The sequence below is a fragment of the Trichoderma aggressivum genome, assembly GCF_033847375.1.
Source record: "Trichoderma aggressivum f. europaeum strain CBS 100526 chromosome Unknown scaffold_008, whole genome shotgun sequence".
Lineage (NCBI taxonomy): Eukaryota > Fungi > Ascomycota > Sordariomycetes > Hypocreales > Hypocreaceae > Trichoderma > Trichoderma aggressivum.
This window is the reverse complement of record NW_026946374.1, coordinates 55,528-82,132: the sequence shown is the minus strand read 5'-3', so window position 1 is coordinate 82,132 and position 26,605 is coordinate 55,528. Positions and strand designations below refer to the sequence as shown.

General features: G+C 51.2%; 9 protein-coding genes across 9 annotated transcripts; 7 read left to right on the top strand and 2 right to left on the bottom strand.

Annotated features, from left to right (window-relative positions):
* Positions 1 to 467: 467 nt before the first annotated feature.
* On the bottom strand, positions 468 to 830 carry Triagg1_2879 (uncharacterized protein; the record flags this gene model as incomplete). The annotated part of the gene is made up of 3 exons (XM_062897109.1): positions 468 to 556; positions 633 to 757; positions 826 to 830. The coding sequence occupies 3 exons, from the start codon at positions 828 to 830 to the stop codon at positions 468 to 470; spliced, it is 219 nt and encodes a 72-aa protein (XP_062757946.1).
* A 746-nt stretch (positions 831 to 1,576) lies between these two features.
* Triagg1_2878 (uncharacterized protein) lies at positions 1,577 to 4,064 on the top strand (the record flags this gene model as incomplete). The annotated part of the gene is made up of 5 exons (XM_062897107.1): positions 1,577 to 1,914; positions 1,986 to 2,151; positions 2,221 to 2,348; positions 2,404 to 3,821; positions 3,934 to 4,064. 5 exons carry the CDS (start codon positions 1,577 to 1,579, stop codon positions 4,062 to 4,064), a joined length of 2,181 nt encoding a protein of 726 aa, XP_062757945.1.
* Positions 4,065 to 6,355: 2,291 nt separating this feature from the next.
* On the top strand, positions 6,356 to 7,465 carry Triagg1_2877 (uncharacterized protein; the record flags this gene model as incomplete). The annotated part of the gene is made up of 1 exon (XM_062897106.1): positions 6,356 to 7,465. The coding sequence occupies one exon, from the start codon at positions 6,356 to 6,358 to the stop codon at positions 7,463 to 7,465; it is 1,110 nt and encodes a 369-aa protein (XP_062757944.1).
* A 1,931-nt stretch (positions 7,466 to 9,396) lies between these two features.
* Triagg1_2876 (uncharacterized protein) lies at positions 9,397 to 13,197 on the top strand (the record flags this gene model as incomplete). Its single annotated transcript, XM_062897105.1, has 5 exons — positions 9,397 to 9,576; positions 9,631 to 10,185; positions 10,251 to 11,723; positions 11,784 to 12,619; positions 12,675 to 13,197. 5 exons carry the CDS (start codon positions 9,397 to 9,399, stop codon positions 13,195 to 13,197), a joined length of 3,567 nt encoding a protein of 1,188 aa, XP_062757943.1.
* A 905-nt stretch (positions 13,198 to 14,102) lies between these two features.
* Triagg1_2875 (uncharacterized protein) lies at positions 14,103 to 14,743 on the top strand (the record flags this gene model as incomplete). Its single annotated transcript, XM_062897104.1, has 2 exons — positions 14,103 to 14,144; positions 14,195 to 14,743. The coding sequence occupies 2 exons, from the start codon at positions 14,103 to 14,105 to the stop codon at positions 14,741 to 14,743; spliced, it is 591 nt and encodes a 196-aa protein (XP_062757942.1).
* Positions 14,744 to 15,493: 750 nt separating this feature from the next.
* Positions 15,494 to 17,612, top strand: Triagg1_2874 (uncharacterized protein; the record flags this gene model as incomplete). The annotated part of the gene is made up of 5 exons (XM_062897103.1): positions 15,494 to 15,539; positions 15,694 to 15,797; positions 15,883 to 17,203; positions 17,293 to 17,460; positions 17,542 to 17,612. 5 exons carry the CDS (start codon positions 15,494 to 15,496, stop codon positions 17,610 to 17,612), a joined length of 1,710 nt encoding a protein of 569 aa, XP_062757941.1.
* Positions 17,613 to 18,110: 498 nt separating this feature from the next.
* Triagg1_2873 (uncharacterized protein) lies at positions 18,111 to 19,587 on the bottom strand (the record flags this gene model as incomplete). Its single annotated transcript, XM_062897102.1, has 2 exons — positions 18,111 to 18,895; positions 18,954 to 19,587. The coding sequence occupies 2 exons, from the start codon at positions 19,585 to 19,587 to the stop codon at positions 18,111 to 18,113; spliced, it is 1,419 nt and encodes a 472-aa protein (XP_062757940.1).
* An 856-nt stretch (positions 19,588 to 20,443) lies between these two features.
* Positions 20,444 to 20,809, top strand: Triagg1_2872 (uncharacterized protein; the record flags this gene model as incomplete). The annotated part of the gene is made up of 1 exon (XM_062897101.1): positions 20,444 to 20,809. One exon carries the CDS (start codon positions 20,444 to 20,446, stop codon positions 20,807 to 20,809), a length of 366 nt encoding a protein of 121 aa, XP_062757939.1.
* A 1,215-nt stretch (positions 20,810 to 22,024) lies between these two features.
* On the top strand, positions 22,025 to 26,389 carry Triagg1_2871 (uncharacterized protein; the record flags this gene model as incomplete). The annotated part of the gene is made up of 3 exons (XM_062897100.1): positions 22,025 to 23,108; positions 23,175 to 23,991; positions 24,049 to 26,389. 3 exons carry the CDS (start codon positions 22,025 to 22,027, stop codon positions 26,387 to 26,389), a joined length of 4,242 nt encoding a protein of 1,413 aa, XP_062757938.1.
* Between the last annotated feature and the right edge of the window lie 216 nt (positions 26,390 to 26,605).

Here is a 26,605-nt window from a genome sequence, read left to right as displayed (position 1 = left end):
TGCGGCCCTTTGTTTTTCATCTTCTCTCTTGTCTATGCGTGTTTTTTTTTGGTCTGAAGGGTTCAAGGATGGTTACACTGGTAATAAAGATTTGACGGCGTTTATCATGGCCAGGTTTCGGGAGGTTGACACTGGCGGCAACGGGATTGTCTTTGCATGGCAGATGGGAAGTCTTTCATTGTACAGAAATGGCGGCTTGTTTCTTCGTATTATTACTTTTTTCTACACATATTCAAGGCAAAGAATATTATTTGAACAATTGCGGCTTTAACTGATTGTGGCATGTGATGTATAAAGTAGGAGAGGCAAGCGGCTTTGAATCGACAAAGCCCATTTTCAAAGTCTAAAAAAGTAATAGTACACAGCGATGCTAGCTGACGGATTGTAATTTGCAACACCCAGACGCCCCCATCTCGTTGTCGTAAATAATGTAGTCTCCCTTCATGGATAAGTATGTATACATGTATTTATTTCGCCTTGGACGCCTGTCGAGGCGCATCCGGAACCTTGACATCCTCGAAATCGTCTTGCCCAACGGCGCTGATGGTGTACCAGTCTGTAAAGAGAAGAGAAGAGACAGCGTCAGTCATTGTGGTCGGGCGAATCGGGGATTGGATATTCCATCAGCTTACAAACGCCTCCAACGAGCGCAAAGAGCCCAAGGCCGGTCAGAGCATTCTTGAAGAGATATGGCCGTCTCGCTCGGACAAGGGCAGGGCCTTGTCGCAGGCGCCGATCGTAGTAGGTGGTATGGGATCTGGAACAAATATTCTGTTAATTGAAGTTTCGCAAAATTGAACGAGCATTTGTAGATGGGAGACGTACGCCATTGCTCGATATGGAGAGCTGTACATGTTTTCCGCAGTATGTCGCAGCAAAGCTCTTGTCCAAGGCCACAAGATGCATCGTATCATGCGCCGGATAGTGGGATGAGCCGCAGAAACGGACCTTGGCGGCGCTTCTCCGGCTAAACAGCATCCGCCGTGCATTCAAGGCAATGCTGTTAGCAGCCAGCCGCCCGAGTCGGTACCTCGAAAAAGCAGCCAGCCGGATTCTTGGCCTAGAGCCAAAAAGTTCTGACGAGTTGCTGCTGCCAGGGATCTGCCACCTTTGGGACCCGCGTCACGTTCCCGTCGCCAAAACCTTTTGGCAGAGCTTCCCGCAAGCACCAGCAAATCCGAATCCGCCCATCTGCATTGCCTTTGCGACTCACCAAAAGAAACCGGCTCGCCAAGCATCTCGACATCGACAAACGACGAGCCTCGGCAGCGCCATATCGACAGGCGCGACTTGCTGCGACTCCGAGTCACGAGCTTCAAGAACTTGTGGTGGCTGGTGTGGGAGATTGGCGCAGGGCATGACGATCGACTAGAAGAAAGAGATTGATACTATTCCAGTAGCCTAGCCTGTTTGTCGCGCGACCTCAAATGCTGCATCTGCATCTGCACTCTGCATTCTTCTCCCCTCCTCTGATGTCGTCCGCTTCGCTCGTGCCCATCGCTCGTCCCACGCATTGAGAGATAACCACCATCTATATCCATATCGATCTGCCTGCCATTGCCGCCTCGTCGACGTCATGGCCTCCTCGTCGGCCCTCTCTGTGCCAGACCAGATCCGCCAGCTCAACGATGCCCGCAAGCTCGTCCTGGGAGACGTCAAGTACTATCCGAGCGTGGTCAGAGGCATCCTGCCCATCATTGGGCCCACGGCGCCGATAGAGCTGCGGCGATGGGTCACTGATTTCCTGGCCGAGGCATTTGCCACGCCGGCGCTGCCCAATTCCGAGAAGGAGACGATGCAGCCATACGTGTTGACGACGCTGGAGTCGCTGATTGAGCAGGAGGGTGATGCACAGGTCCTGAGGAATGTGATACAGACGGCAGCGAGCATCTACCCGCTGGCCATGAGGTGGATGTCGGTGGCTTCTTTCTCTTCCCATTGTAAAAGAAAACGTATCGTTGAACTGACTTTTGCCACCATCGCAGCATCAACAACAGCTACGACACGGTGACGTGGGAGAGAATGGTGAGTATCAAGCACAAGATTTTGCAGCTGTGGGACAATGTCCCTCCCACGGTGAGGATATGCTGCATCAAGTTTGCCCAGCGAGTGGTGCTGGCGCAAAGCGTTGCCTCGGGCGCTGAACACAGGGTAAGAAATGACGGCTGTTCTTGGACCAAAAAAAAGGTAGACTTCCTTAACACATGATTTGTCTTCTAGTATGGCGGCGGACTGGATGTCTCTCTGGACAAAGTCCCGCCCAATCACCAGACGCTCGATCCTAGAACTCTCGAGGCAGAGGCAAGTGGGCTGTTGGACCGCATGTTGAGCATATTACAGGGGAACAAGTAAGTTCCAACTCAGATCCAGTACGAGGATTGGCTCCATACTCACCAAGCTTAGCGATGGTCTTCTTGTAGATGCGACTTTGAACTGCTTGTCCATCATGGTGCGGACTCGCCCTGCCACGTCCGGTCGCATCCTCAATGCATTGCTCAACTTCAACCCTCTACAAGCCGCCAACTCACCCCTGACCCCCAAGACCAAGGTGATGATCAAGTCCATGGAAAAGACGGCACGACTGCTGTTGATTCACCTGAGTAAGCGAGACCCTCACAACCCAATCGTGCCTAGAATACAGCAGCATGTGGAGGGCACAATGCGTATGGTAGCCGAGCTCTTCGACAGTGCTGGCCGGAAACGACCCCTGGAGCCCAAGCCACAAGACGGATATGATGCCAAACGCCCGCGGATCGAGGCCTCCCAGATCCAGATCCCCTCCTTGGGCCCAGGCCCCCATAGCCTGGCCGATGTCTTTACCCTTATTGGCAACGATGGACTCAAGTTCTTCGACGTCTCTCAGGTCCCCCCCAGCCTCGTAGCCAGAATTGCCGTGAATACCCTGTCTAGGTTGGACGCCCAGGTCCTCGCAAAGGCTGTAGATGGCGTTCGCGGCCGACTGGAGATGCTGAACAATAGCCCTCCGGCGGAGCTGAATCCAAACACCGCGCCTCTGGGTGTCGAGGAGGACGAGGACGACTATGAGCCAGACTTTTACCAGGCAGAGGATACGGAGCAGATTCTGAACAAGCTGGATAACGCCCCGGCGCCGGCCGTGGCCGAACCCAGAATAAGCCTGGACGACACGTTGGGGCTGAGGTCCTTCAGCCTTCCCCAGCCGCAGCAGTTGACGCCAGAGATGGCCCTCAACGCGGGCAATGGCACGGTAACAAGAGTGCTGGACATGATGAAGTCTCTAGACGAACCAGCAACGAAGAAGCAAAAGGCCGGCTTCAGCCGCCTTGCAGCGAGCTCCGAGAGCAGGGACTCTTGGATGACCATCTTGGCACGTCTCGCAACACGGTCATCGGCAGGGCTCGAGGAGATATCAGTCAAGGCCGAGGCAGACGACTCCAGCCGGCCGTCGTCCCTCAACAACGGCATCAGGGAGATTCTCTACAACTACATCATGGAAGACTTCCGAAAGCACATTGACGTCGCGGTATCATGGCTTTGCGAGGAGTGGTACAACGACAAGGTGCAGCAAAAGGCCGGGGGCGACCATCCGCTATACTACGAAAAGTGCACGCTGCGGCTCATCGACGGGTTTCTCCCGTACCTGCACCCGCAAGACAAGGTGCTGACGCGGTTTCTGAGCGAGATTCCCGAGCTGAACCGGGCGATTCTTTCTCGCGTGAAGCACATGTGTCGAGATCCGAGCGTGACGCAGTTGGCGTTGACGAGTTTGCTGTATTTGGTGATTATGCGGCCTCCCATCAAAGAGGCTGCTCTGGATACGGTTCAAGATATTTGGACAGACTGTACGTTGCTTCTCCCCCCTCCCTTTTTTTTTTTCTTCCTCCTTCCCTTTTACCACGTTTAGAGCATACGTCTACCAGGTCGGGGGCATGCAGAGCTGACTTTTGGGAACAGACGAAGATGCTAGGGCTATGGCCGGCAAATATCTTAGCAAATATCGGCCGCTGTTTATAGAAAATGCAACAAACCGCGAAAACAATGATAGCCCGACACCAGCACCAGCAGGAGCTGCCATTACCACATAAACGATGGCGATGTACCTACTTATGGAATGACTAGGGGAGGGTGCTAGATGGGATACCAACATCTTGAAAGATGACAGGGCTCGGCAGCAAGAAGCTGTGGAAGACAAAGAAAAAGTCTTGGCTCGAACTTGGGAGGGAATCGTCACAGAATGCATGGCCAGATGATGATTGGACAACATAGAGGGACTTTACTGAGTCGTATAGCGGCGTAGAATCTGCCGTATGGAATGGGGCAAGGCGCTTCGTTGACCGCCACGCGAACATGAGAAAAGATGGCGCGGATATCCGGGGTATAAGAGAGATGTGTATGTATAGGGATGGCTTACACGGAGACTGCTCAGTGTATTGGACGAAGGGGGTGAGGATAAATTTTTGCATGAGATTCACACACGACAGATGAAGAGTTTGGTGGGCAATTAAATAAATACTCAGCAGCTGGGTATTTGGACAACAACACCATTATTACCTACCTCTTACAGGAACATATTGTACCTCTCAATTACCTGCAGTATTTTTCCCTTTATTCGTCCCACAATCATGAGAACTGTTTACCGTACCTGTCTCAGATGCTATTCCTCTCTGCTGTATCCGGCTTCATGCGTCATCTACCCGAGGTTCTACTGTCACGCCGCCTGAGAAGCGAGATTTGTCCCCAATAGCTTCGTCGATGGATTGAATGGGGTACCCTGCAGCTTATTTCTCGCTAACAAAGAAGCCGTCAGTTCAAAAAACCGAAGTGACATTGGCAATGCAGGGAGAAGCAACGGCGCGGCGTTGGACGGTCAATCAATGTTACTGTGATTTACCCCGTATTTTGCATCTCCAAGGTTCGTCGTGCAGTTACATCATACGCCCATCCAATGATGAATAACGAACGTTGGCGATATTTCATTGGAGTTGCTGCGCACGTCTTCGTTGCCTGGCCAGCCCCTTCACATGCATGCATGGATGCATCCTTCTTAACGACTTGCAGACGATTACGGAGTACAATGCACCACACAATGCACGCGACACGTGAAGCCCTGCAGGCTGACCCTGTTTTCTTGCAGGCCGAGTAGAGATGAGAGAGAGACATACGGAGTAGAGGCGGCAGAGACACGACAGGCGAGAGAGAGACGGCAAAAAAACAACGAAGGATGAGGGGCTGCTGTGTTTTTGCTTTTTTTTTTCTCCAGCTTCTTTGTGATTGGTAGCGGTGGCAGCATTTGTGTTGATGCCCTTGGATGCCGTCCATTGCCGTTGGGGGCTTCCCCTTGTTTATTAGTGAGAGGCGGTATAGCTACGTGTGCAAAGTGCCAACTAACTAACGAAAGACCGCCCTTTTGTTGCATGGCATGACGTGAATTTTTTTTAATTTGTTTTGCTCGTATCTCGTCTATTCTGTTTCTTCTCTTCTCTTCTATTTTATTTCTCTTCTCTTCTTTTATACTTGACATTTGCTGCTTCTCTTCTGATACGTGATCGTCAAACATTGCACCCCCCCAGCTCTGCTCATCTTACATCACCAATCTCATCTACCCTTGCCGCTCCCCCGGCTCATAATACAGAAGCACAGGGCACTCGAAGACAGCGGAATCGGGCTGGCGGTTTCAGCGGTGCTTGCGGCGTAAACGAAACACGGCCGTTTCCGTCATATTCATTCGTGTGAGACGTTGGATGACGGAAGAGAATCGAAGTGAAAGAAGCAAAGCAAAGCAAGGCTGCGGACAGACATGGCCCTTCGCCGCCTTCACAAGCAGTTTTTCAGCATTCACCAGGATTCGCTGCAGGGCACAAAAGGTATGAAGAGTTAGTTCACGTTGCCACTGTTATTTCCTCTTTACGGACTATTTACTCTCCCCCCTTGATCGCTATGTACACTGCACTCTGACGCCAAAAATCCTCGCCTCTCCCGGGCTCCGGTTTTCCATGTAATGAGCGCGTTGCACGCATCGCATTGCTGCTCATTTACGCGAAAACGAGCTCCACCTCTTAATTACACATGACACTTTGTACCTTATTTTGGACACACGACTGCTTACTACGCCTATTCCGTACCTGGCTCGTACTGCACTGTGCTGTACCTGTACACTTGCACTGCACTGCCCTGCACAAACCACAAACCACATCCATCACCAAACAAACATCCCCCCGATTCATCTCTGCTATCTGGACCGGATCGAGTGATTGATTGATTGACTGACCGCCGATGCGAATCACCCCTCGCAGCCTCCAATCCCGCGCGCCCCTCGCTAGATGATTCACCGGGCACCAGAACCTTAACACCAGCTTCTGCCGGCACCGTCAACGCCATGCCGAGTCGCGCCGCCTCCGTTTCCAAGCAGGCTCAGGTCCTGGGCAGGACGGCCACGATCCGCAGCGTGCCCAGTTTCGAGGGATCCGAGACGAGCCCCGAGAGCAACGGGCTGTCCAGCAGCGTCACCAGCAGGGCTAGCGGACTGTCCACCGTGGCGTCCAACGGGACCATCGAGGAGGCGCCATCCCCGAAACCCAATCTCGACACCACCGTCCCTGAGGTGCCTGAGCCTGAGGCCCCCATCGAAGTCGTCGGTCCCATACCAAGAGTCATAACTCCAGCACCGCCAGAAGAGAACGGCGGCTTGGGAGACGGAGATCTCGACAACCAGGACAGCGCGCAATGGGATTCGACAATTGGCAAGGCCGGTCTGGGGAAGACGGGTCGAGTCATCAACAAGCTCGTCAGCGACAATGACGCCCTGAAGCGCGAGATCAAGATTGAGAAGCTGCGCGCGGAAGAGGCCAAGCAGGCGGCCAAGCTGGTCGAGGACAAGATGGAGCGCATGGTCAGCGACTACGAAAGCCGACTGCTGGAAGCAAACGTCACCAAGACGCTGCTGGCGAGAAAAGAACGCCAGGTCGAAACCCTCATGGCTACGGTCGACATGGAGAAGAAAAAGGCCGTGGTGGCTCAAGAGCTGGAGCGCAACTGGAGGGACGAAATGGAAAAAGCCAAGCGCGACGCCAAAACGCAGGCCGACGACGCAACAAGCTACGCGCAGCTGATGGAAGGCCGGTACAACGCCATCTCCTCCCATTGGCGCGACCAGGGCGACGAGGTCAACAAGGCCATTGCCACGATCAAGACCGAAATCACCACCATCGTTGACGAGCGCAAGTCGGACGACGATAAGATCCAGACACTGCGAGACTTGTGCGAGCAGCAGGACAGCAACATCCAGAAGCTGAGGCGCGAAAAGGAAGACATTGCACGCTTGTTTGAGGAGTACAAGAAGGCGCAGGAGGAGAATCTCAAGGACATCAAGGAGAACGCCAGGAAGACGGAAGCCGAGCAGAAGAGAATACTGGAAGAGTCTAGGGAGACGCTGGACAAGCTGAGATGGGCGCTAAACGTCAAGGCGAACGTCAAAGGCGCTGAGTGAAGGTGAAGGTGAAGCTGCATGATGGCATCACAGCCCTGTGCCACGCGTCGTCTCTCTGTCTCTACTGTTCTCTCCTCTTATCACGGCCATATTTTCCCTCTGGATTTTTCCTTTCCATTCAGGCGTTGGAACCACTTTGCGTTTTTATATCGAAACTGTCGGTGCATTCTTACGGGGGGACTCTATGCTCATGGCTTTCTTCTTCTTCTTTCTTCTGCTTTATGTTATTCTGCTTCCCACTTCCCACCACCCATGTGTGGCTACAGCGACTTTAAATAATGATACCACTTTCTCTCTCTCTCTCTCCTGCCTTCTCCCCTTCACCCTCTCTTTTTTTTCTTTTTGCTTATTGCTTTTATTACTTCTTCGCCTTCTCTCCCTCCATTCAACTTGTGTTTTTTCTTTCTCCCTACTACTTCTTCATTCGTTTCTGTTAATTACATAGAGAGAGCGGTCAGTTGGCTTTGGACAGGATATGATAGTCTTCTTCCCTCCCCCCGACCCTTGTTTTCTCTTCCCCTCCTCTTCTGTATTTTGCATGCTAGGAAGCCTTTGCTTTCGTGATGCACTTGGCGTTGGATGCATTTTTTTCACAAAGGACAAAGAACAAAGAAAAAGAATGAAAAGAAATCTAAAGCGGTAGAATCTCTCCACCATGCTTGCGCTATTGTCTGTTGTTTGCGTTTTTGGAACAGAGCGATACGGAGCTGGGAGAGAATAAGATTACGCTTGGCTGCGAGAGAGTTATAGTACACTGCATATATATATATATAGATAAATGATAAATAAGGAGCCATTGTGGATTAAGAGAATGCAAGATATGGAATATGAATGCATATATTAAGACTTGACTTGCGGATTTTGCTATTGTTTCTCTTGAGTCATTGCTGAGTGATTTGGTGTATTGCAGACAGTGAGTTGATGCGTCTTTGTCTTACCTGCTACACTTTTGTAGCCACCAGATGTGGCATTGAGGAAATAGGGATCAAATACCAATGAAGTATATACTTTACTACTGCTATTGAATCCAGTAATTCTACAGTGACACAATTACGCAAAATACAGCTGTGAATAAGCTGTATCAACAATCCTCGACAGAAGATGCATACACCACTTCTAGATGACACTCTCCTATTCACACTCTCTTATTTGCACACTCACATATTTCTATGCTTTTCTGAATAATAGAATTACCTGTATTATTCACTTACAGGCAACATTGAAGCTATTGAAGCTGCAGTGAATTGCTCTCGTGCAAAGCGGTCAGGAGTTCACGTGCCTGCTGCACTTTCCCTCGCAGCTGCCACCCACCTGGCAGATGCTGTGCTACGCTCTATAAAGACAACCCTAATATTCTCGGGCACTATTTATTTATTCATTTATTTATCTACCATACTCCTCCTCTTCTCTTCCTTTTTCCTCTTCTCCCCATTCCTCTTTCTCTTCTTTGCCAATCAACAAGCTCAGCCTCAGCCTCCATCAGCACATGACGAGAATGGCATAAAACCTTCGTCTTTGTATTCTCGTGTTTCCTATCCGTTGGTCCTTCTTTTGTATTCTATTTTGACCGGCTCGGTGCAAGAGCGTAGCCGGGTTTATTTGGACACTGATTTGGGTGTTGATGCTTCGGTTCCCTGCTGACCTGCCTCATTTCCAGAGGTCGCTTAGGTGCATTCTGGATTTCTTTGGAAGCTTCTATGACTTGATTTCTGCGGTAGGAACAGTTGATTGTACCTCGAGTGTGGCTTGAATGCTAGGTAAGTTGGAAATTCCCTATTGCGATTTCTTTCTAGGCACAGAGGCGCCTCCATGCCTATATACCAGCAACTCTCTGCTTTGCATGGGAATGTCTACAAGATATAAAAGCTGATCAGAAGCCACAGGCTGTTGTTACTTATATCTCAACTGTCGTTTGTGCACGTTTTGTCACAATGTTTTGCGGAGACTCCGAGTACGATGCGGCGGCACTATCCACAGCCGTGGCCTTATTGGCAGCGCCGAACCCATCACCTGGGTCTTGTGGTGTCGAAGAGTTCTACATCACCTGCAACCCTCCACTGCTCCCGCTAGGCGTCAAGCGTATTATTGAATCTGCGCAATCGGCCTGTCAGGTATGTTCTGTGGTATATTGGTTTGGTAGGAGACCCCACTAACTATTCCTTCAGGATAAACTTATCGAGATACTGTATGAGCCGGAGATTCCCTGGTTCAAATGCATCACGGTGACTGAGTATCAGACCCGAGTCTCCGATGTCATCCAGTGTCTTATCAACCAGCTCCTGAATCAAGAGGTCCGGCCACTGGAATTTAACGTAGTCGATCCTGATGTGCGTGAGGGCACATATCACCCAGACGTCGTCTCCAGGGAAACCAATGAGCCTCTCATAATCCCATGGGTCGTCTTCAAATCTATTGGAGACGACATTCATCAAGACTTCGAGGAGTACAGGTTTCCATTCATCATGGCCAAAATGCCATTCAAATCAGTGTGGAGAGGGTTACAGAGTTCTACTGGAGTCTCTATCGATACGTTGTTGTCCGTTTTCTCTCACGTTTCGAAATCCGATAACGCGCCCAACCACTTTGGAGACTTTGCATTTCACAACTCGTGTGAAATGTCATACAATCTAAGGGAGAATCTTATCTACATTGGATCCTGGCAGTCAATGGATCTGGTTGATAGGGCGGTCCGAAGGCTTCAGACGATTCTGAATCTACTGGTGCGTATTTTATTCTCTGCTCTGCTACAGCCATAGCAAACACCAAGATATCTAACGAGAGACAGTCAAGTAAACCAAAGGTATCATCGCACCTCATTCTACTCGAGGGACCCGCAGCAACCAAACTCACATACAGATGGATGTCTCATGTTGGGTTGGTCCAGGCAACCTTTGCCGTTCGGTCCGGCAGCTTGGCTATTGCGGAGGAGTACAAGTACCTCTCAAATGCGGCTACCATAAGGATCCACGCCCGAGATAGAGCTGGTCGTTGGACCACTGATAATACTGTTTATCCGCTGAAAGATACGCCCAAGCTCGAAGTGGGACAGGCATTCAATGCCTTCAAAGGTTACATTTTGCCTACCAAGAGAAAGAACGCCAAGGTTCAAATATTCCATGATTGGAAACATGCAAAGGATCAACCGATCCCGGAACCAACAGAAACAAGGGCATCCAATACCTTTCGTGGACCTGTGCACAACAGTCAAAGTGTCCCCAATCACTCGGTGGCAGACGATCACCTGAAGCCAACCTCCCCTGTATCTGTGGACAATGACTACAGAGTAGCACAGAATCAAGAGCTACACGACGACCAGAAGCTTCTTGCCTACCAACAGCCGTTATCGTCGGCTCAGCTGTCTCCAAAATTGCATGATGCGGATACATTCGTAAGATCTACGCACCGACTGGCCATTACCGAGAGCGAGTACTCCCACATATATGAGCCATCAACAACAACGGGCCCTGCATCAGGCCTAGAAGAATTGGAGAGCACAACTCAACGTCTGTTTGCGGCGTCTGACAACGGCCAAGAAGATCTTCTCATCTTTCTCAATGACTCAGACGAGGAGGTTCCGTGTGAAGATGAAAAGCTCGGCAGTGAGGTTCGAAGCACAGTTGCGGACCTTCAAGCAGTCAATGAAGACATCATCCGGCTCGAGCGATTTGAACGTTCCGATGACCTCATATGGCTAGATGATGATGAATCGCAGGCTCCGCAGGCTCATCATTCGCCTCCAAAACCAGACAGTTTGGACATTGTCTATGAGGGTTCTCCCTCTACTCACCTTCAAAGTTGCGAACCATCTGAGCTTGAGACTGAGACTGAGACCGAAACTTCTACCATTGTGACGGAAAGCAATCCCCTAGAAGCTCAAGACCACGCCCCTGTGCATTTTTATACCGGTGGCATGGCCCGATTTGGTTTGATGGATGCTCGTGAGCACAACTCGACGAATGTTCCCACCAAAGCTCAGGAGAGTGTTCAAACGGGTATTTGGACAAGTGATCTGGTCAAATTATCAGACACTCAGCAGCACGACGCTGATGATCTTGTTGACTTTGGATTAATTGAGGAAAAGCCGAAAGAGTTTTTTCAGACCATGAATCAGAGAGGCGGCCGTAGCATCATCAACTCGTCTCAAAAAGCTCGTTCTCCTAGAAGGACTGGTCTGAGTGCCCACCAGGGACCGGCCCCTAGAGATCAAAATGCGCGTTCAACTTCTATGACACCAAGGGAGCCCAGAGTTGACGCCGAAGTAAGTCCAAAAGACAAGGCAAAGCTATGAATTTACACTGACAAAAATGCTCTCTTCTAGTTCGACTCCAACTTTCCCGTGCTTGGAGCAGCACCAGAGTCACCGAAGCAGACGAAGCAGACGAAGCCACAGCTACGATATGCTGATGCTGCCAGGTATCCGAATGCCCCAGCTCAAAGGCCACCACGACTTGCCAATGCAAATGCAAGCACTAGTCGACCCCATCCGACTCCTTCAATGGAATCGGTGGCGTCGTCTTCTAAAGCGGGTGATAGTTCAAAGGAACCGAAACCCGAGGACTGCCGTGAGAACGATTGGGATGTCCCGCAAGAGAAGAGCGATGTCCTGCGAGATGCAGAGAATCAGCTTAAAAAAATGTCGCAAATCCTTGAGTTGACGTCGGGCTATGTTTCCCTGGAAGTCGTTTTTGGGCGCATATATATAAAGCAAATGGCCCCGAGCATTGTAAACCACACTGGTTCTGGCCCGGTGTTTGCAACGAAGGATGTGACTGACCTTTTGAATGGCGAGAATTTCCGACAAGACCGTATTGGCTTCTCTCCTATTCTATCGACATCGGAAGGCGATGCCAATATGTTGGTTGGCATTGTGCCACCAGGTGAAACCCCGTGGAATTTATTTGAGAAGGAGATTTGGTACGACTTCCAGTGCACCTACTTTGGCCCAAGAGGCGAAGAGTCCATCATTATTGAATTAAACGCTCAAAAGTTTCAATATCGAGTCCGGGGTCCGCGCCACGAAATATTTGCAATCCACCTTCACTGCCCCCAACGAGCTTGGGATATGAAGGCGCGCGCCGTCCGGTCGAGGGCTCTGGAGCCTGAGTATGCATTGGAATGTTACGTCAAGTCTCTAGTCGACGAGATGGACATCTTGTAAGTCAATGGAAAAAGGAGCGCGTGTGCAACAAGCTAACATTTTCTTCTGCAGGGTCGATCACAAGGGCGATGTGAAGATTCAGTATCCAGATTACAATGGTACCCGCGAACTTGAAGCCATCACCATGCGTCGAGTTGCCCGATACCGCCACGGGAAGAAGAAAGATCATAGTGTCCTCACAGTCACGATGAGCTATTCAATGGAAGAAAGCCTGTCCAGCGGTAGACGGGGTGCAGAGGCAGTTCGAGTTTTTGCCTGCCCCAAAACTTCGCTGAACAGTGCTTTGCCGCAGAAATATTTTGAGGCGAGCCTAACGTCTTCTCGTCTGCGCCGCCACTTTGATCAAAATGTCAACTTGGAGTATGGTGACAAGACTATGTGGAATACCGACCAGCTTGAGGCTGAAAACGTCTTTGAAGACATGCTCAGGCCAGCCTTTGGAATGGTTTCTCACATGGATCATATTGGATCCTCAAACGACACCATGAGAGGCGTCACTGACCAGGATGCGTTCCACGAATCATTGGTGGAAGTAGACGTGAAGAAGAAGAACAAGAAGTGGGCGTTTTGGTGAAGAAGGATCAGCTGAAGTTGTTTTGGCATTTGTCCCGGTAACATTACAGGCTTATTGCCGTAATTTGCACTTGTACGAATGACTCGTTGGGTCATTGATCTCGCGTTCGTCATTGGCCAATTCGATTGCATATAGGGGAACCAAGATATGCCGGAACAGTGATGGTTTCTCGAGGAATCGAGTAAGAGCATACGGGGTTGGACCCGAAAGAAGGTGAAGTATGCTGAGTCTCTTCGTTTTGTGCTCAGGGGTTACTCTAGGGACTAGTAGACGGGAGTTATATGGATCAATGATGATGTACAAATAGGCAAAAAGTAGGGTAATCAAGTAACTTGATGGGAGTTGACGAGATGGGGCCGTGGAGATGTGGTGAGAGTGTGAGACGTGCGTTGGGGTTGGTGAGCTGCCGAACAATGATTAGTCAGCCAACAGATATAATGGCTAAATACTTGGAGATTCAATAGTCATCATTCGTTGCATTGGTGCATGTTTATCGTAAGTATGCTTGTCTCATTTGGAATCAATTTAAAAATGATGCGAATATCTTGTCGTGCTCGCTGTGGGCGCCATTTGCTTGGTGCTTTCCATGCTCCGGCTGAACTGGGTGCTCTCACACACGCCTCAAGAAGTGGTTGATGGTGCGGGAGAGCCGCTGACGAGAGATTATGTCCGAGGTGTATTTGAGCGGGCGAAGAGGGATGGGATTTGACTGGGAGGGGAAGCTGCCGCCTCGGAAGGATTGACGATATATTGTGGTGGGAGGTTCCGGTGAGGTTGCTGGAGAAGTTCAACTTGGAAAGAAATGGCACTGATGACGATGTTGTGGGCTGTGGGGTTTCTTGGAGGGCAGATGATTTTGCATCTTTTGGCTATGGGGAGTCCGCCTGAAGCTATTCGCATCTTGGATGCACGCCGGCCGTTTACTTTTGGAGAAGAGTTCTCGCTTCGTATGCTTTGAGAGTTGCCGCTTCGTTAGTAATGTCAGTTTGAATAAAAGCCACGTTTGACGCTGGCCAGATGCAGTGGCGAGTTTGCCGTTGACAGTCTTTCACATGTCAAGAACGCATCGCTGACGCATTTGCTGTACGAAGACGCGCTGCTGGGCGATGGTGTGGACAAGGTTGCCGGACGGCCGTTTACCGTGACGGACAGAGGGAAACCAGTGCGATTTGACGATATTCATCTCCTCCTGGACACGGCGAGTACGATGGGCCTGCGCATGAGTTATCCGCCGCCGGTGCTGATGCTGGTGCTCTCGTATCTGGTGGAGTGGTACGGCCTGTTGGTGAATGCGGTGCCGTTTCTGGCTAGGTTGTTGAGTGAGACGGGAGAGGCTATTAGGTGGGCGCAGTCGGGGGTTTACGCGACGAGTTTGAATTATTCTGTGGACGATGAGGAGGCGAGGAGGAGGCCGGAGGAGGGGGGTGTTGGATGTGAGGCGAGTTGTACGACGGTGGAGGGGTTGTGTGCTCAGGTTGTGGATTGGAACGAGTGGGTTGAAGATGGGATGGAGATGGATAAAGATAGAAAGAAGAAGATGTTGTAATGGTAGTTGTAATTGAATTTATATGGTTAGCGATGATGATTTGAGTTTCATGTTGGTGTTGGTGTTGTGTAGTTGCTAGTGCTATATTGACTCGTCACATTTGCAAACAGCCTGAGATGGATCCTGTACTAGAAGCTGTACATGGATATTCTACAATGTTAACAGTGGCCATGAAGTTGAATCTATACCATCGTAAATCCATATAGTAATCACGATATTAAACATCACCATCGTATGTTGTTTTACACATCTTACATTCTGAACCTTGACAAGCCACATACGAATAAGCCGAGGCCCACTTCCATGCACACCCCTGGCGGCGCTTCTCCAGCTTTCCCCTCTCTCCACTCACGTCGATCCGATCAATCAGGTCCAGTAACCAGCAGGGCAGGGCGGACCAAAACCCGCTATAAGCCCGTGCGTTACAGGCGGGATGGAGCGCTGGAGATCAACAGCACCCCGACCCGACGGCCCAGAACCAACAGCCCACCGCCCGCCGTATTCGTGTTTTTGTCCGCCGTTATTCGTGGTCAACGTCCTTCTCCAAGCTGCACGACCCCACGACCTTTGAAATTTCCCAGACTGCACTGCACGTCTTGGGGCCAATGGTCAAGCTCTGGCCGCTTGTTGCGCCGATTCCCATCACCGCTTGCAGGTACCGGCAGTAACTCTCTCTCTCTCTCTCTCTCTCTATCTTCGTCTTCTCCCTTGCGCAAAGAGTGAAGAGCGCGCAACTGGACGTCAGTCAAGATGGCGTTTGGCATCCTCGAGCCCAGCTCGGGGGGAAAAGTTCCAGGTAAGGGGAGGGAGCCCATGATGAACGGATCTTCGAGTACCTGCAGCAAGCGTCTTGGCGCCGTCGCAAGATGTGCTCGATACTTTGATTGATACCGTCTTGTCTTGTTCTCAGCCAATGACAGACTAACAATGGCTTCCTCTTTGATGTCTAGGCACAACCCATTTCTACGATGACCCTTCGCAGCCCCAGACGGCGACGGAGCAGGACACCATCAGGCTCAAGTGCGACACCAGCGGCAAGACGCCCATCATCCTCGTGCGTCCTCCAGCCAGCCACGAGCCTCGACTTCGAGATGGAGATGAGTAGCTGCGCCAGACACTGACTCCCTTTTGCGCAACAGGTCCCCCAGCCTTCGGACGACCCCAATGATCCGCTCAACTGGCCTCTATGGAAGCGCGATCTCACCACCTTCACCCTCTGCTGGGCCGGCGTCCTCGCCACGGCCCTCGGCCCCATCCTGGCCGCAAACACCGTCACGCTCTCCCGTCTCCTCACAAAGACCTTTACCAAAGTCGCCCTCCTGACGGGCTACTTTCTTCTCGGTGCCGGCGCTGCTGCCATCTTCTTCGTCCCCTCTGCCCGCGTCTGGGGCAAGCGCCATCTCTTCCTGCTGGGAATCCTCATCATCATCGCCTCGAGTGCCTGGGCCGGGTCCACGGGGACAAACTACGGCAGCTTGCTCGGCGCTCGAGTCCTTCAGGGCGTCGGCACCGCTCCCTATGAAAGCCTGCTCAATGCCGCCGTTGGCGACATGTACTTTGTCCACCAGCGAGGAGTGCGCATGGCCTTTACCAACTTGGCAATCTTTGGAGGCGCCTTCTTCACCCCCATCTTGGTCGGGAAGATTACGGCATCGTTGGGCTGGAAGTGGAGCTTCTACTTTGTCTCCATCTTCATGGCCGCCACGCTTCCTGCAGTCTTCCTGCTCTGCCCTGAGACCGCGTATCGCAGAGACACCAAGCTTAACACGGACACCAACGCAGAGGGCGAGGAGGAGATCAAGCTCCAGTCGCGTGTCGCGACAATCAGCAATCCGCCGTCGGATGAGGAAGAACCACCAAAGCAACGTACGGGCTTCGTCCTCTTCCCCACCTCGAGAGCGCTCCAGCCCATTGGAAATGCTAGGACTCCCAAGAAGTCATTCGTCGAGTCTCTGTCCCTGTTTGATGGCGCCAAGACGGATGAACGCTACTGGGTCCTGCTTCTCCGGCCATTCCCCCTCATCCTCAACCCTGCCTTCGTCTGGGGCTGCCTCATCCAGGGAACCATGATTGGGTGGACCGTCTTCATCGGCGTTCTCGTCGCCGCCATCTTCATCGGACCGCCCTACTTCTGGGGCGAGGTGCCGGCCGGCTACGCCTACACGGGAGCCTTTGTCGGCGCCCTCTGCGGCTTTGCCATCTCGGGTCTCCTCGCCGACTCCAGCGTCAAGTATCTCACCAGGAAGAACCACGGCGTCTATGAGCCCGAGTTTCGAATCCTGCTGGTCATTCCTATGCTCATCATTGGCGGCATTGGCTTGTTTGGATTCGCCTTGACGGCCGGCAACGTCATTTCCGGCGAGTTTAGCTACATTGTGCCGCTCGTCTTCTTCGGCTTCGAGGTCGCAGGCATGGTGATTGGCGCTGTGGCAAGCTCCTTGTACATTGTCGATGCTTATAGTAAGAAGTTGCCCATTCTCATTTTTCTCTGTCAAGTCATGATAAGCTATCATGATATACCCGACGTCGGATACTAACAACCCGTACAGGAGATCTTACCATCGAAGGCTTCACCCTCATGATCATCTTCAAAAACATCTTTAGCTTCATCCTGACGTTTTTCGCCTATGACTGGCTCATCAAGGGCGGCATCAAGCACACCTTGATTGCCATTTCCATTGTCCAGGTCGTCGTATGCCTCGTCAGTATCCCCATGTGTAAGTCTCTCCATACCCTCTCTCCTACAAACCTCCCCTTAGTATTCCACAGTTTCAATTACTGATATTTGAGCCATGTAGACGTGTTTGGTAAGCGCTGCCGAGCGTTTTACCACCGCCATGATTTGCTGGCCTTGACTGGCTTGCAATGAGGAGGACATTTGTCCCCGTCGTGTTTCGTTTGCTCTAAGCGCGTGCGAGCATTGAGAGCCATCCACTGTGGTGAGATTTAATGATGTTTGCACTTCCGGGATGTTTTTTTTCTTCTCTTTTTCTTTTACGCGATTATAATGGGAGCAATGTCTGAAATGATACCAAAAGGCAATGGCGCTACGCTGATGTATGGGAAGCTTTTGCTTTTTGTTAATACTAATTAATCAAGGTGTTTCAATGGATGAAATGGTCTGGAAGAAGGACACATTAATGCGATGCTGAAAATGGTGTTCCACTTACATGTAGAGAGAGACTCACTCCTACTGATTTAAATGAAATCAAATCACCAATTACCAAGAGTAAAATGAGCGAATTTGAAAAGAATTTCCATTGTCTTCTTCTTAATTTGGGTATATGACGTTATCCAATCCATCCATTCCCTTCCTATCCATACCACGGCATACTATGTACGGCCAAAAGTTCCACTTGCGCCAAATTCATGCCTTGACGGCCGCCTCGCCAGTGGCAGCGTTTGCCTTGGCGAGAGTCGACTTCTTGACAAGGCGCAGGCCACCGAGGAGAATAACGAGGGCCTCGAGGCCGAGAATGACCCCCAAAGTGACGAGGGCGCCAATGACACCGGCGACGGGCTTGGTGATGTTGCTGTTGTCGGACGACTTGGCCTCGGGGGTGCTGGAAGCGGTCGAGTTGGCGGCGCAGCTTCCGTCGGTGTTGCCGCAAATCTGGCACCAGTCCTGAGTATCGGCAATGGCGAACTTGTCCATGCCCGTCTTGAAGTCGTTCCAGCTGAGAGTAGTCTCCGTCTGGCCGAACAGGGGGTACGCCTTGAGGCCGTTGGCGGCAGCAGTGCCGTTGGACCAGAGGAAGCGGACGGTGAGATCGTCAGCCGAGGTCTGGGTAGAGCTGGGGGCGACAACCTCGATGACCATGGAGGAGGCGTAGTTGCAGATGCCGTAGAATTGACTGTCGGCAGCGGGCAGCTGGGCGAGACCGAAGAAGGCCATGAAGGCGCCGTAGGCGCCGAACTGGATGTTGAAGCGAGGGGCCGTCTTGCCGTCAACAATGGGCTGGAGAGCGGTCATGATCTGGCCGGCGAGGACAGAGCCAGCAATGGCGCGGACGGGCTCGCTGCTGTTGTAGGCGAGGTTCCACTCGTGGGTGGAGGCCAGGTCGTAGAGGTTGCTGAGGGTAGATTTGGTAAGGAGGTTGTCCGAGGGGATGGAGGAGTTGTGGATTGTGGCGACGTTGATGTAGTCAAAGACTGAAGAGCAATTGTTAGTGGACTAGAGCGTCTTATACATTAAAACATGAAGACATACTTGAGTAGCCATTCTTAAAAGTGGCTGTAGTAGAGTTGAAGGTGGTGTTGATGACAGGCAACAGGTTCTGGTAGAAATCCTTGGTGTCGTTAAAGGTGCTCAGATACTCGGGGGTCAAGAAGTAGCTGTTTGAGCTGACAACGGCATCGCTGCAGCCGCTGCTGCCCTGGAGCCAGGCACTTGACTCGGAATTGGACGAGCTGGCCCCGGAGCTGATGGTGTTGACGGGGATATACTGGTATCCGCCCAAAGGAGCCTCGACAGTGGTGCCATTGGCCAGCTTCTGGGATCCGGCAGTCTGGTTCGGGGGATACAGGCCCTGGACAAAGACGTTGGCCGAGTTTTGCAGCACATTGTCAACCGGGGCTGTGACGGCCAGCTGGGACAGGACAGCCTGGTTGGCGCTGATGCTGGAGATGCGCTGGTCGGCGTCGCTGGTGATGTAGCGGTTGCGGTAGAACTCGGCAGAGCTGGCCACCTGCTGGGCTCCCAGGGGAGTCAAGCTGACGGGAGTCCAAGCCTTGGACGTGCGGTCTCCGTGGCGGTGGAAGATGTAGACGCCGAGGACCTGCTCAGCGGCGGCCGGGGCAACGGCAGCGGCCGAGAGGGTTGCGAGGAGGAGCTTGGGCTGCATCTTGAAGCTCGTTGCTGAGGCTGCGGATGGAGGAAGAAGAGGAAGAAGAAGCAATCTATGCCTGGTTGCCTGCCTGCCCAGTACTTGACCCGTACTGTAGTTATCGCGGGAGAAGAAACGAGAAGAGAGAGGGCGTGAGAGGGCGATTGGGCATATACACGGGCATACCTACTTATACGCCAGCCTGGAAGCTGAAGTTACAGTTAGTACTCGTAGAGCAAAGCAAAGCAAAGCATCCATGATAGCATGATACATGCAGTCGGGCCCTGTCCATCGGATGCCCTGGCGCCCCATTGCTTCCCTGCCCGTTGACCAAAGCAGGCATGTGTGAGCGAGCCGTTTGCAGAACAAGCTTTGCTAGACCCAATTAGCCCGGGACTTTTCTCGCGGGCCTGCAAGCTGGAGTGGAGAGCTTGGGCCGGCAGCGAATTGAAGCCGTCGAGGGCGCAAAAAGAGTGGCGTTGAGAGAGATGCAGAAAAAGCCCCGCCGGGAGGGGGAAGCAGAAAAAGCAGAGGTGCGGGATTGTCGTGTGGCTCGCGTAAAGCTGGAGAGGGGCGGTTTAGGTGCCTTGGGGCACTAAACGGTTAGGGGGCTACCTACCTGTAGGTTTTTAGGCCGGGGCTGGAAGAGGGAAGATGGAAGATCGGCAGAGGGGCAGGGCGGAACCTACCTAGCTTTTTGGGCGGGAGGACTCAATTCAGCTGCCAGCTTCTTCTTCCTTGACTCTTACAGACAGCAGCTTGTCTCGATGTTATTATTATATCATATCACCATGTTGACCTCGCATCAGATGGCATTGCACGGGAAACCTCGATCATCAAGACTCTTCATCTTCTCTTCTCACAGCTCGTGCAGATGCTTTACAATATAATATTGACGCTAAACCCACATCCAACACCATCCTCCGTTGTCGTCCTGCAAACAACTTCCCCGAACGAACGACGCCAAGCAGACGTTCCCACCACCACCACCACCACCACCACCACCACCATCAACCACCCGAAATCCCCGCCCTCTCGGAGATACTCCCACGACGCCATTGGCCGCATCAGCGCCAGCCGGCCTGCGGTTCCCGACAACCGCCTGCTTCTCCCTCGAGGTGGGGTTTGGCTGATAAGAGCAGCTGGCCCGAAAGGCGAAGGCGAAGGCATCAGAAGAGACAAGCAGGATTCGACATGGCTGCGGCCACCTTGGAATCTTGGTGCCATGGCGCTCAGCTAACGGGGTTTATTGGCCGAGTTATATCTCACTCTTCAGGCCCATCTTCCAATGATCTAGAAGCACAGCCAAAGCATCTTGGTGCTCCGTTGCCACCGCCAAAAGCAAATCTGGATATCCAAACTCAATCAAGACTCGGACTATTCCCGCGCCGTCTCTGCGCCCTCTTTCGGCCTACTTGCAAGAAAGACATCATTGACTTGTCACTTTTTTCAGCTCACGAATTCTTTAGTTTCTCCGATTGTCCTGTTCCCTAAAAGTATGCATGCAATCTGCCCCCAGCTTGGCATGTGAATGAGGCACCCGCCGTTATCTACAGTCGACGCTTCCATCTGCCGTTTTACCGAGGGGTTGAAAAATCCAGCTTGGCAATCTCAAAATCAATGTTCAGCAGTAGTGATAATGAATGCTCTTTGATTGACGGGCGCAACATCTCCGAGGACGCAGTACCAGGGCAATCGGATCCGCTGAGACGCATGCTTTAATTTTTTTCGGCAGACTAGCTTCATGTCAGCTTCTCACACATGCGGTATCAAGCTTGCCGAGATTGATACGAGGTACGAGTGTCGTACATTGCGCTGTTGATCTTATTCTGCTTGGCATCGGTAGTAGATGTCGGTTTGTGGGGTTGTATTCCGTACAGACAAAGGTAAGGATGTATGGTCGATGGTCGTGAGTCTCTTGTTCGAGTTGACTCTCCTTTAAAGAGCAATGGAGTTGTGGAAATGCCAATAGTACTAATCCATTGATGTTCAGCCTCGGGTGGGTAATGAGCGCCTTATGGGTGCTTGTAAATCAACGGCTTTCTTTCACGTCCAACACCAGGAATTTCTTCTACAACAGCGGGCATTACCAAGGTAATCAACGCCATTCTTGCCTCGCACAACTTGGTCAAGAGATGCGAGGCATTCTGTACTTTGCTCCCACGGGTGCGACCAATATGCAGCCATCATGGCAACATATCACCTAGCCGGTCCAACAGCCATCGTATGGTTTACTTGGCGAGTGAGGCTGTGGTTATCTGGAGTTGCTGCCTGAATATCTGCCCAATGAACTCGACGAGCGTTACCGAGAAACCGAGGTGACCAACCAGAGTCCATGCTAGGTACATACATACCAATAGGCAGTGTAACTCAATAACGCACTCAAGTTCGAAATCAGCCTTATCAACACCCATCGTCCGGTATGCTTTGTTACGGCCCCCAGATACCCTAAAAGATGTCGAAGAGAGACTTTGGGCTTGAGAATAACCAAGGAGCTTTAGTGGAAGAAAACAACAGGGGCGTTGGTGATGATGCGCCGGCTCCTTTGCGCAAATTGAAGCCGGTTGAATATACCGTCGGCTGGATCTGCGCCATAAAGGTAGAGTACGTTGCCGCCCAAGAGTTCCTCGACGAAGAACACGAGGGACCAGAACCGGACGATGTGTCTCCTCAAGACAACAACAACTACGCATTGGGCAGCATCGGGAAGCACAATGTTGTTATCGCCACCTTGCCCCTTGGAGAGTACGGGATAGCATCAGCAGCAACCGTTGCTAGAGACATGATGCACTCCTTTCCCAATGTCAGAATCGGTCTAATGGTCGGCATTGGCGGCGGCGCTCCAAGCGAACATCACGACATCCGCCTTGGCGACATCGTGGTCAGCGCTCCAAAAGACGGGAGCAGCGGGCTACTTCAGTACGACTTTGGCAAGAATATCCAAGATCAGAGCTACCTGACCACCACAGGGTTTCTGAACCAGCCACCCATTGCTCTGCGGACGGCACTGGCAGGACTCCAGGCCCAATACGAGAGAAGAGGCCATCGGCTTGAACAAGCAGTCAACAGTGTCCTTGAGAAGAACAGGAGACTGCGGCGCCAGTATAGGCGGCCGGATCAAAGCAGCGATAGGCTCTATCAACCTGGGGTCATCCACCCAAACACTAAAGAAGGCTGCAGTCTTGCATGTGATCCATCTGGGCTAATCCCGCGACTCGAACGCGCCGAAGACGAGGATAACCCAGCAATTCATTACGGTCTAATTGCTTCGGCGAACCAGCTGATGAAGAATGCCTTCCTTCGGGATAAGCTTGCAGCAGAGAAAGACGTTTTATGTTTCGAGATGGAAGCCTCCGGGCTGATGAACCACTTTCCCTGCTTAGCTATTCGAGGTATATGCGACTACTCAGATTCCCACAAGAATAAGGAGTGGCAAGGATACGCAGCTATGATAGCAGCTGCGTATGCAAAAGACCTTCTATATAGGATCGCTCCCAACAGCGTTACAGCAGAGAAAAGGATCAAGGATATACTCACAGGTCAGTCCAAGAAATTTAAACTGTCATCAGATCAATGAGCAGCTAATGAATATACGGCCATGATAGATGTGCAAGAGACGGTCAAAGATGTGGGAAAAGATGTTAATAAACTTATCCATAAGCAATATAATCAAGAACACCAAGCCATCCTGGACTGGCTTACGCCTATTGATTACGCCCCTCAGCACAACGACTTTATTAGCAGAAAACAGGAAGGAACAGGCCAATGGCTTCTAGAGTCGGCAGAATTTCAAGCGTGGGTTAAAACAAACGGGCAGACACTCTTTTGTCCCGGCATCCCTGGAGCTGGCAAAACCATCATCACAGCAATAGTAATCAACCATCTGCTTGCTAATTTCCACAATGACCCGCATGTCGGTGTTGCGTACATATATTGCAACTTTCGGCAACAAGACGAGCAAACGGCCGAAAAACTGCTCACGAATCTGCTGAAGCAGCTAGCCCAGGCTCAATCATCTCTACCAGAGATGGTCAAAGATCTCTATGACAAACACGAAAAGAGGCGCACGCGGCCATCGCTTGATGAGATTACGGCAACGCTCCATTCTATGACTGCAGCATATTCAAGGACCTTTATCGTAATCGATGCTCTGGATGAATGCCAAGATTTGAGTCGGCTGAGGCTCCTCGATGAAATATTCAACCTTCAGGCCAAAACTGGAGCAAACATCTTCGCTACCTCTAGGATCAACGACACCATAAGGAGACGCTTTGACGGATCAGCAACTGTCGAAATTTCCGCAGACGAAAGCGATGTAGTGGCCTACTTAGACGGGCAGATGACACTACGACGTTCAGACATCATTAATGACGACATTCAAGACAAAATCAGGACTGGAGTGCTTAAAGCTGCTGGTGGAATGTATGCCACATGGTCCGTGAATTTTAAAGGATCACTGAGCTGACGACGCGAAATTAGGTTCCTTCTTGCAACTTTTCACATTGACACAATCATGAGTCAGCCTACAAGAGGAGAAATCAAGGAGGTATTGAAAAAATTGGGCAGGGGGGTGGAAGGATTACATGAAATATATAAGCAAGCCATGGAGAGGATCGAAGGTCACACAGACGCTATTCGATCTCTTGCAAAACGGATCCTAACTTGGATTACTCTCGCCAAAAGACCTCTTTCTATCACAGAGATGCAGCATGCGGTTGCGGTCAGGGAGTATATGACGGCGTTCGACACTGACTACATACCGGATGTGAAGGATCTTAAATCTGTGTGTGCCGGGCTTGTGACGACCGATGAAGAAAGTGGAATCATTCGGCTGGTCCACTACACGACTCAAGAGTTCCTCCACCAGACGAAGGAAACGTGGTGTCCCGAAGGGGAGTCTTATATCACGAAAATATGCGTTACGTACCTGTCATTCAGTCCTTTCAGCAGCTGTCATACCTATGATGAACTTGAAGAGCGTCTGAAATCCAACCCTCTGTATGATTATGCCGCACGCAACTGGGGACATCACGCTCGAGTGGCTTCCACGGCAGTTCGGGAAGTCGTGGACTTTCTGAAGGCCAAGACGAAAGTTGAGGCGTCGATCCAGGTACTGCTGACGCCAGATTCAATAATAAGGTCATGGAAAGATCTGGAACACACAGTGGCTCCAAAAGAAATGTCGGGACTACACTTGGCAGCGTACTTTGGAGTTGAGAGAGCAGTTGATTACTTGCTTCAAACTGGTTGCAGTCCTGACTTGAAGGATACATACGGCCGGACTCCTTTATCATGGGCTGCTAAAAATGGCAGCGTAGCTGTCATTGCACAACTGTTGGCGACAGGTCAAGTTGAGGCGGATTCTAAGGATGAATGGAACAACACGCCACTGTTTAATGCTATCAAGCACAACCATGAGGATGCTGTCAAGCTACTTCTGGAAGCTGGTGTCAACGCAAACTCGAAAAACGGTCACTACATGAGCACTCCACTACTTCAGGCTTCAGCAAACGGCAATGTCGCGATTGTTAGGCTACTTCTCAAATACGGGGCCATGGTAGACCTCAAGGATGATAATGGTATCACGCCACTCGTTTCAGCAATCGAGCGCAAAAACGAGCAAGTTGTGCAGTTACTTCTTGATCACGGCGCCAACGTGAAGGTACAAGGCAACCTTGACAGAACGCCATTGTTGCTGGCGGCAGCAGGGAGACTTGCAGTTAAATTATTACTTGACGAAGGAGATGACTCAAAGCCAAAGGACGGCGATCGTAGACGATCACCAATACTACCCGCAGCAGAGGACGGCTATGTGACTATTGTTCAGCTATTGCTTGACAAAGGCGCCGACGTTGAATCAATGGATATGCACGGGCGGACGCCATTATCATATGCGGCGGAAAATGGGTATAAAGCTATGGTTCAGCTGCTACTTGAAAATGGCGCTGGCATCGACTCGAAGGGGGGAGGTAGCCGAACACCACTGTCATATGCAGCAAGGAATGGACACACGGCCGTTGTTCAGCTATTACTTGATAAAGGCGCTGACTTTAAGCTAACTGATATTCGCGGATGGACACCGCTATCATATGCAGCAGAGACTGGGCATACGGCCATTGTTCAGCTGCTACTTGAAAGAGGCGCCGACTTCGAGTTGAATGTTGCTCGCGGGCGAACACCGCTCTCATACGCAGCAGAGAACGGGCACACGGCCATCGTTCGGCTGCTGCTTGGAAGAGGTGCCGACATTAATTCGATGGATGAGGAGCTCGAGCCAACGCCGCTGTTTTTGGTAGCCCCCGCAGTGAAAGTAGACATGCCCGTCGTCCAGCGGCTACTCGACAGTCTGAAAGACATTGACATGGACAAGAAGTTGAAGGACAGCAGGCGCGGGCGGACACCGCTGTTATGGGCAGCAATGAACGGGCATGAGGCTATTGTTCAACTTCTTCTCGATAAAGGTGCGAATATCGACTCAAAGGATAGCTATGGGCGGACACCGCTATCGTACGCAGCAATGAAAGGGCACAAGGCGATTTTGCGGCTGCTTCTTGATAAAGGTACCAACATCGACTCGAGGGATAACTATGGGCGGACACCATTATTATACGCAACATCAGTAGGGTATATGGATATTGTACAGTCATTGCTTGACAAAGGCGCCGACTTGAACTTGCGGGATAAGAATGGGATGACGCCACTATCATTGGCACAAGAGAATGGACACAAAGTTGTTGTTCAGTTACTGTTTGACAGAGGCGCCAGGAGCATGCACGTTCAACCTAATTACAAGTATATATTGAAAGTAAGGGGGGCTTAGACTCTGCTCTTCCCTTTGGGAACTATATCAGAAGAAAGATCAACTTGTATATGTAGCTAGCTGTCTCTTTCCCTTGGCATGTGGAGATCCAAGTTCTTTTATAAGTGTGTGAGAAAGGAGAGTATCTTTCAGAGTATGATGCGCTTTCAAACAAATGTGTATTCTGTATACGAAATAGAAATGACATTGAAATTGCTGTGCTTTAGATTCTATGGC